The sequence below is a fragment of the Coregonus lavaretus genome (genome assembly GCF_964263955.1).
Source record: "Coregonus lavaretus genome assembly, chromosome: 6".
Taxonomy (NCBI): Eukaryota; Metazoa; Chordata; class Actinopteri; order Salmoniformes; family Salmonidae; genus Coregonus; species Coregonus lavaretus.
The window spans coordinates 13,203,498-13,212,455 of NC_139993.1; the positions used below are offsets into that span (position 1 = coordinate 13,203,498).

General features: G+C 51.3%; 1 protein-coding gene across 1 annotated transcript; it reads right to left on the bottom strand.

Annotated features, from left to right (window-relative positions):
• Nucleotides 1–1,343: 1,343 nt before the first annotated feature.
• On the bottom strand, nucleotides 1,344–1,754 carry LOC311130296 (histone H3.2; the record flags this gene model as incomplete). Its single annotated transcript, XM_084163028.1, has 1 exon — nucleotides 1,344–1,754. One exon carries the CDS (start codon nucleotides 1,752–1,754, stop codon nucleotides 1,344–1,346), a length of 411 nt encoding a protein of 136 aa, XP_084019154.1.
• Between the last annotated feature and the right edge of the window lie 7,204 nt (nucleotides 1,755–8,958).

The following is an 8,958-nucleotide window of genomic DNA, read 5'->3' on the forward strand; positions in this document are numbered from 1 at the left end:
ACTCTCTCAGTCTCTCTCTCTCTCTCTCAGTCTCTCAGTGTCTATTTGAGTCGAATCAACGTAATATAATCCTTTTTACGTCTCTATCATCTTTACTCAATGTATTGGACCACATCAACTCAACTTACTCAAGCTTATCTACTCATAAAAACAAGCAAAAAGATCTACTCAATAATATGACGTGTGCCTTTGTTGACTGTAATAGCTTGAGTACATTCCACAAAGTCATTTTTTACAGTGTATCTAAAGACACGTTTGTTGTGGTGATGCACTTTTTCTTTGACGTTGAACTTGCATTGAACAGACAAATCCATTTCGTTACAACCCTTTTGTAGTATGACTTAGGAATATTTGTTGATGATCCTAATGTCTATGCTTGAATAGTGATTGGTTGTTGGTGAAATATTGCTGAGAACCCATCGTTTCCTGGCCTTTTTTCACTATTGAGCAATTTTGAAACATTTGTTTTGCTATTGGATTCATAATGGTGACCTGGGACAAGTAATTAGTGAAAACTAGAGTTTAGCAGTTGCCATTAAAGCGATCGAACCAAGTCATCCTAATAGGCTAGTATTAGCCTAAAGCAGGGATTCCCAAACTCAGGCCACGTTTTGGGAGTTTTTGCCCCAGCACTACACAGCTGATTCAAATAATCAACTCATCATCATCAAGCTGGGAGTATTAGAATCAGCTGTGGAGTGTTAGGGCAAAACGCAAAACGCGCACCCCTTGGGGACCCCAGGACCGCGTTTGGGAAACGCTGGCCTAAAGAGCAAATGACCATGAGGTGCAGTACCCACATTTAACCACAAGATGGCCTCCGTGCTCCACTGTAAAGTTTGGGCCTCTGCATGAGTCTCTCAGCAGCACTGCAACATGGGACTTTCAAAGGAAGTTGGCATGCAATGTTTCTTCTGGACTGCATTCAAGGCAACTAATGACACACAACTAATAGTGTCAATTATTCATCTGAACACAATTCTTGTAACTATTCGGCCTATATTATCACTCGTTTCTTTTCCCCCTCCTTTGTAAAGCATTTTACTGTGCTACTATAGTCCAAAGTAAGTGGATGATGCCAGACGGTTGTATATATATATATATATATATATATATATATACACACACACACACACACACACACACACACACACACATTGAAGCTAGACTTCAGGCAACGAAAAGGTACAATACGTAGCTTTTAGACGTGTTAGTGAACAACATACATGGTGGGTAATGTAGAGGTGCGTGTATACATGGAACAATTGTGCCTTTTTGATGGAAATATGGAGGTGGCTCTTAAAAGAGCCTTTGGGGGATTTTGGAGTTCAGGTCATCCTCATTTATGCGCGCTCTCCGCGAATACGGCGGGCCAGCTGGATGTCCTTGGGCATGATGGTCACCCGCTTGGCGTGGATGGCGCACAGGTTGGTGTCCTCGAACAGGCCGACCAGGTAAGCCTCGCTAGCCTCCTGCAGGGCCATCACAGCGGAACTCTGGAAGCGCAGGTCGGTCTTGAAGTCCTGGGCGATTTCTCGCACCAGGCGCTGGAAGGGCAGCTTGCGGATGAGCAGCTCAGTGGACTTCTGGTAACGACGGATCTCTCTCAGAGCCACGGTGCCGGGCCTGTAACGGTGAGGCTTCTTCACACCGCCGGTGGCCGGGGCACTCTTGCGAGCAGCCTTAGTGGCGAGCTGCTTCCTGGGGGCTTTGCCACCGGTGGATTTGCGAGCGGTTTGCTTGGTTCTGGCCATGGCGCTTCTCTGACAGTCGGGAGTATAGCCTCGAAATGCCTATGTGAAGTTTATAAAGCCGGCAGTGGCGCCTGCTGATTGGACACCATCTCCCCACCACCCCGATTGGCCCGTTGCGCAGGCCTCCTCCGTTGGCCATTGGACGGGAGGCCCGGCCTCTCCAAAATTCAAACTCCCGGTGCGCGCGCGCAATAGGACGCCGCCGGCCCTTTACGCATAATAATAGTCGCCAAAGTCAAGAGTGACATCTTTATAGGCACGTTGTAATCGATTAGTTACCGGAGTGTAACTCCAGTTCTATGAGTGGAGCGGAGCCCCATAGGGGAGCTCTGCTCCTAGTGGTTTACCCTCTGCCCTAAGGCAGATGCAGCCTGAAGCAAAATTATGCACACACCTACAGCCAATAGGAGTACAGGTGTCCCTATATAAGGAACCCCGTTCCCTCAATCTGCCTCCCGAGATATTATCTTCAGCGAGACTAGAGAGGGTCGGTAGGGCCTTAAGTCCTATGGGGCTCCGCTCCACTCATAGAACTGGAGTTACACTCCGGTAACTAATCGTTCTATATCGTGGAGCTCCGCCCCATAGGGGAGCTCTGCTCCTAGTGGTTTAAGGCGGAGCGAAACGCTCCAAAATGTACTCCCTGCCGAGCCTAACACTTCCCATTAAAAAATGAAAAGGTCAAGCCCAGCAATGGCTGCAACCAATTCCCGCAGTACTGCGACTAAAAACCCATCAGGGCGTCACAATATACCGCGTCATCGGTTATAGACCCGCCCCATCTAGCTCAATGACAATGTCAATGGCTATTGGGCAGATCAATAGAATAGACGCCGTGCTAATCTGTACTAGCAGATAGCCGTGCCTCAATATTCTATGGAACAAAATATACCAGTCATACTAAACTGAACCTCAGATAGATGACCTCACATTCTGTCCACTCAGTACATGTTTCTATATGCTGACACTGTCAGCCAGGAGACATGCCACAGAATATGCTCTTCATCCAAAGCGGACCTGATAGAGACCAGTCTATCATCCTGCTTCTCCCTCCTCTACCTCAAGATTCTCCTTCAGCTGTGCTGAGTGCAATCGAGATTGGAGTTAAAGGGCTTATCCTTGACATAAGTCTTCCTAACCAGAGCGGACCTGATTGGAACCTGTCCAAGGTCCTGCTCTGTCCTCTTTTTCTAGCTCAAGAACGCCTTTCAGCTCTGCTGAAATTTGATCGAACAAAAGAGTTAGAAAACATGTCCATAATATGTTACTTCTAATAAAAGCGGACTTGTGAACTTATTCACAATCCTGCTTTCTTTCTCTATTCTGCTCATGATCTCCCTTCAGCCACGCTGAGTACAGACCGAGCCAAAGAGTTAGAAGACATATCCAACAGATAGAAACGGATAAAAGGAGACGGTGTCGACCATGACGCTGCTCTACAAATATCCTCTACCTCTGTTCCTCTGAAAAGAGCAGTAGAAGCTGCTACTCCACGAGTGGAGTGCGCTCTAATACCCTGAGGCGGTTGTTGCCCCGCCGCCTCGTACGCCGTCTCAATGCCTTCACAAAGCCAATGAGACAAACGCTGTTTTGAAAGTGGTCTACCCAATGCAGCCGCACCGTGACACACAAACAGCTGAGGCGATGACCTAACCGCTGCTGTGCGCCTAACGTAACACGCCAAAGCGCGTACTGGGCACAGACAGTGAAGCTTTTCCTCACTCCTCTCCCCATGGGGAGGGGGATGAAAAGCCCACAATTCCACGATCTGCGATCTATATGCACTGTTAATAACCTTCGGCACAAATGCCGGGTTAGGACGTAACACCGCTCTGCTCAGATCGCCATTAATGGCTAAGCAGTCGGGTCTCGTCGACAGTGCACACAAATCGCTGACTCGTTTAGCAGTAGTCAAGGCGAGCAACAGCGCCGTCTTGATAGACAGCATCTTGAGGGGTATTTGATTCAATGGCTCGAACGGCGACTTACATAGCGCTTCGAGAACCAATGCCAAATCCCACTTGGGCAGCGTAGCTCTAGGTCTTGGCCTAAGCCGTTGCGTTCCCAATAGAAAACGTTTCACTAATGAGTGACTGAACACACTTTTTCCGTTAAACCCTTCATGACCAGCTGAAATTGCCGCTGCAAACACTCGAATAGTGGAGGGCGATTTCTGCTTATCAAACATAGACTGTAGGAATGAGAGCACACTCTCTACCTGACAGCTCATGGGGTCCACGTCCTGTGTATCACACCATCGTGAGAAAACGTTCCATCTGCTCGTATACAACCTAGAAGTGGAACCGGCTCTTGCGCCCTGTATTGTTCTGATCACTGCATCAGACAACCCACGGCGCTTTAACCTGTCCCATTCAGGAACCAAGCCTTCAGTGGTTGGCCGATTATGGGCCATTGCCCTATCGAGCCTCCCGCCTGAATCAAAGCGTCTCGTCGATGTGGAATTGGCCAGGGTGGCGCAATCAACATCTGACTCATCTCTGCAAACCACGGAGCCCCCGGGCGATCGGGCGCTATCAGTATCACTGACAGCTCCTCTGACCTCACCCTGGCTAACAGTGGGAGAATGCAAGACAGCGGAGGGAATGCATACAGGAGAACTCTCGGCCACGGGTAGTGCGCGAATGCGTCTCTTCCCAATGGCGGTTCGTCCTGGTTTCTCAGAGAGAACCATAGGGGACACTGCGCGTTCACACGTGACGCGAACAGGTCCACTTCGGCTCTCCCGAATTGTTCCCAAATCTGTAGAACAATGTCCGGGTGCAGACACCACTCGTCGTCTCGAGGACCCCCTCTTGACATGATGTCTGCCCCTACGTTCAAGTAGCCCGGAATGTGTGCTGCTCTCAACGAGCGAAGGTGCTTGTGAGCCCACAGCCACAATTCCACTGCCGCCCGATGAAGGGCGGGAGACCTGACCCCTCCCTGGCGGTTTATGTGAGCCACTGTGGTTCGGTTGTCTGACCAGACCAACACATCGCGACCCCGAAGGGTAGACGCGAAGTGGGTCAAGACCAGTCGCACCGTTTCCAACTCTAGGAGGTTGATGTGACGACCTGATTGAGGCCATGCACCTCCTATCGCTTGAGACTGACATGTCCCTCCCCATCCAGTCAGAGAGGCATCTGTAAACACTGGAATGTAGGATGACACCTTGCCCATCGGGACTCCGTGCGTGAGAACGCACGGGTTCCGCCAATAGTCCAGGTCTGCTCTTAGCGAGAGAGGAACCACCACCAACCGATGACGTTGACGCACTGGGTCTAGTCTTAGTTGGGCGAACCACCGCTGTGCTTTGCGCATATGCAGAAGCCCTAGCGGGACCACAGAGTGGGCTGCCGACATGAGACCCAAAAGTGACATGATCGATAGCGCCGTTACTGTGTGATTCGGACGACACTTCCTCAGGGCTAGTAACAATGCTGCCCTTTGAGGGTCCGAAATTCGTGCCCTCATCATTACAGTGTCTAGCTGTAGCCCCAGGTAGACAATCTGATGACTGGGCCAGGGTGTGCTCTTTTTCCAATTCACAGCAAACCCCAGACGCGTGAGATGAATCACTGTCTGTGTCGTGTGTGTGAACGCCAGCTCTGCTGACGGGGCGAGAATCAGCAGGTCGTCTAGGTAGGCTAATAGCCTTATCCCTTGACGACGCAGCGGTTCCAATGCCGCCTCCACACATTTGGAAAACGTTCGAGGTGCCAGGGCGTACCCAAACGGCATCCTTGTGAACTCGTACGCCACCCCTTGAAAGGCGAACCGCAGAAACTTTCTGTGGCGCGATTGTATCGGCACATGAAAGTACGCGTCCTTTAGGTCTATGCTTGTACAAAAACCTCCCTTCTGAACACATTCCAGTAGGCGTTTTGTCGTCAGCATTCGGAAGGGCCGTTTGGTTATGCTCTCGTTGAGAATGCGTAAATCCAAAATCAGCCTCACTCCCCCCGTCTTTTTTGGCACTAGGAAATAGGGCGAGTATAGCCCCTTGTTCCTTTGCTCTCGGGGAACTACTGTGACCGCCTCCTTCGCCAAAAGTTCCGTAATCTCTGATCTCAGAGCGGCTACTTTGTCTGGCGTTTTCATCACCGTTTCCACCACTCCCCTGAACGGGGGTGGGGTCCGATGGAATTGGAGGGCATAACCCTTCTCTAACGTCTGTTCTAGCCAGCGTGAGAGGGTACAGCTTCGACGCCACTGCCAGCAATGCAGAGAAAGCGGGTGCGCACGAAGCTGTGGTGCGTCCAGTAGGAAGGACCTGTATTCCTCTATGGCCCTCGCCGCCGCTATTCCCCAGCACTGGGTTGGTGGAATAGCCCAAGGCGGGCCCCCTTTGAAAGGGAGAGGACACATCAGCTCGTTCTGGGAGAGTCGGGGGCTTTGATACGTTGGTTACGACCGTAACTCCAGTAATCTTGCCCTCCGTGAACGCAGCACGGGTCTGAACTGCACTGTCTGAGGTACTGGCCTGAGACAGAGCGCTCTTCCCGGAAAGCGATTGCGTCATCATGTCATTGTCTGACTGAGACTGCCGCTTAGCATGAGACTTATCCTTTACAGAACTCAACAGAATCTGAAAGGTGTGATCTCTGACTGATACCACACGGTGGTGCCACAATGCCTCTTTACTGGTCTTAAGCGGCTGTTCAACGACACACTCAATGTGTGGTGAGCTGCGCTCAGAGCCATGGGCATTGATACGTTCAGAATAAGCCGGAGGCGTCCATACCTTGGTTATACCTGTAACCCTGGTATTCCCGCTCTCCGTGAACGTCGCACGGGTCTGATCTGCGCTGACTGAGGCATTAGCCTGCAGCAAGGCGTCATTCCCGGTTAGCGGCTGCGTCTTCATGTCACATTGGGACAGAGACAGCTGTCTGCTGAATGTGAGGTATCCTGAGATAAGCCAAGACGGTGTCTTGGTATCTTTCCTCCCTTCACCTCCTGTGTGCGTTCAGCTCTGCACCTCTGGTGGGCTGAACTACGCTCAGTGTGGTGAGTATTAGCGCGTTCAGAAAGAAGTGGGGGCGCCGATACACTGGGAAACTTCGTCACCGTGGTAATCGGGCCCTCCGTGAACGCAGCATGGGTCTGAATCGCACTAACCGAGACCTTAGTCTGCGATAGTGCGCCATCCCCAACTAGCGGCTGCGTCATCATGTCTCCTGACTGAGACTGCAGCCTGCTATGAGAGGCACTCACTACAGTACTCCTTGGAGTCTGTAATGTGAGGTCTCTTTGAGATAAACCAAGACGGCGTCTAGGTATTATTCCTCCTTTCACCTCCTGTGTGCGTTCAGCTCTGCACCTCTGGTGGGCTGAACTACACTCAGTGTGGTGAGCCTGGGCGCGTTCAGGAAAAGGTGGGGGCGCCGATACACTGGGCACCTTCGTGACCGTGGTAATCGGGCCCTTCTTGAACGCAGCATGGGTCTGGGTCGTACTAACAGAGACCTTAGTCTGTGATAGTGCGCCACCCCCAATGTGGTTATTATCAGCGCGTTCTGAGAGAAACGGGGGCGCCGATACGTGGTTACGCCCGTAACCGTAGTAATCAGGCCCTCCGTGAACGCAGCACGGGTCTGAACTGCACTGACTGAGGCGTTAGCCTGAGACAGAGCGCCGTCCCGGATAGCGGTCGCGTCATCATGCCATTATCTGGCTGAGACTGCAGCCTGCTATGTGAGACACTCACTACGGCACTCCTAGGAGTCTGTAAAGTGAGGTCCTATAAGGTACACTTAATACCTTTTATATACCTGCCTTATGTGTGCATTCAGCAACGCACCATGGTGGGCTGAGCTGCACTCATAGTGGTAAGAGAGAGAGCGAGAGTGAGGAAGGTCGAACGCTCTCGGATGTATTATGGAAAAGGGGCTCTTTCTTGACAGTGTCAAGTAGAGCCAACTCTTTATTACACACATCAACAAAAAACATTCTCCTCCATACACTCAACGGTAGAGTGGGGGGGGGACAGTGGGCTCGGTCACAGCAGGCGCTGTGCCGTCTTCCGTTCTCTCCCCCTCGCCTGTCATAAACGGCGTCTCTTCTGGCCGGCCCTTCGGGTGATGCCAGGATGACGCTTTAATGACCTCTCTCGCCGGCACCTCTGGCGCTGCAGGGGGGGGCGAGGCCCGCTCCCTTGCTGCTGGAGGCCGCCGTCTGACGCCAAGCTGTAGCGAGAGTAACGGCCGCCCTTCCTCATATCCACTTCCGGGTTGGAGGGAATGGGGGGCAGCTTAATCTCCCGCTGTTTAGCAGCCCACTCAATGAGACCTGAGAATTCAGGCACAGAGAGGCTGTGGCGTCATCATCCAGGGATGTAATGACCTCACAATTTCCCGAAGGAAAAGGGGGGTTAAACATCTGGGTCAGTGTAATGAATTGTTCCAATAGAATATTCATTTCTTCCCCAATAGCCCTGTCATCTCCTGAGTCAGTGCCCTCAGATGATGCCTCAGCTGAGACTAACACTGATAGCACATCCTCAAGAGGAATATCCTCCCTAAAAATGCCCAATGCTGCTTCCACTCCTTCAAAAAAGGAGGGCGCAGCTGGCGCATAGTGGGGGATTGATGAAGCTGTCCCTGGCGTGCTGTGCCTCTCAACCCACGAAACAATGTCGGGGGGGGTCGACAGCCGCCAAGGGGAACAGCGACATTGAGCTCTGAAAAGAGCTTTTGTTAAATGCTTACCTTAGGATAAGCTTGGTGTGCTCATTGTAGGAAGACGTTGATGGCTGGATATCAACGACGAGATCTTCCTGAGTCTTCTATGGCTTCTTCAATTCTAGTCCAGTCGCTGAAGATAATGGGAGGCAGATTGAGGGAACGGGGTTCCTTATATAGGGACACCTGTACTCCTATTGGCTGTAGGTGTGTGCATAATTTTGCTTCAGGCTGCATCTGCCTTAGGGCAGAGGGTAAACCACTAGGAGCAGAGCTCCCCTATGGGGCGGAGCTCCACGATATAGAACTAATGCTAGCCTGCTATGGCAAACGAGGCCTAGTAGGTGTTGTTGTTCATGGAAGGCCTCATGTGGGCACAGAATGTCGAAATAGTTGTGTATACACCCACTCAATGTGTAGCGGTCATAGAAAGGTACTTTGCGCTTTTGGAGAGCTAGGTGGTTGGCTCTTAAAAGAGCCTTTGGGGGTTGAGTAGTCAAGTTGAAGTCGCAGTAGCGAAT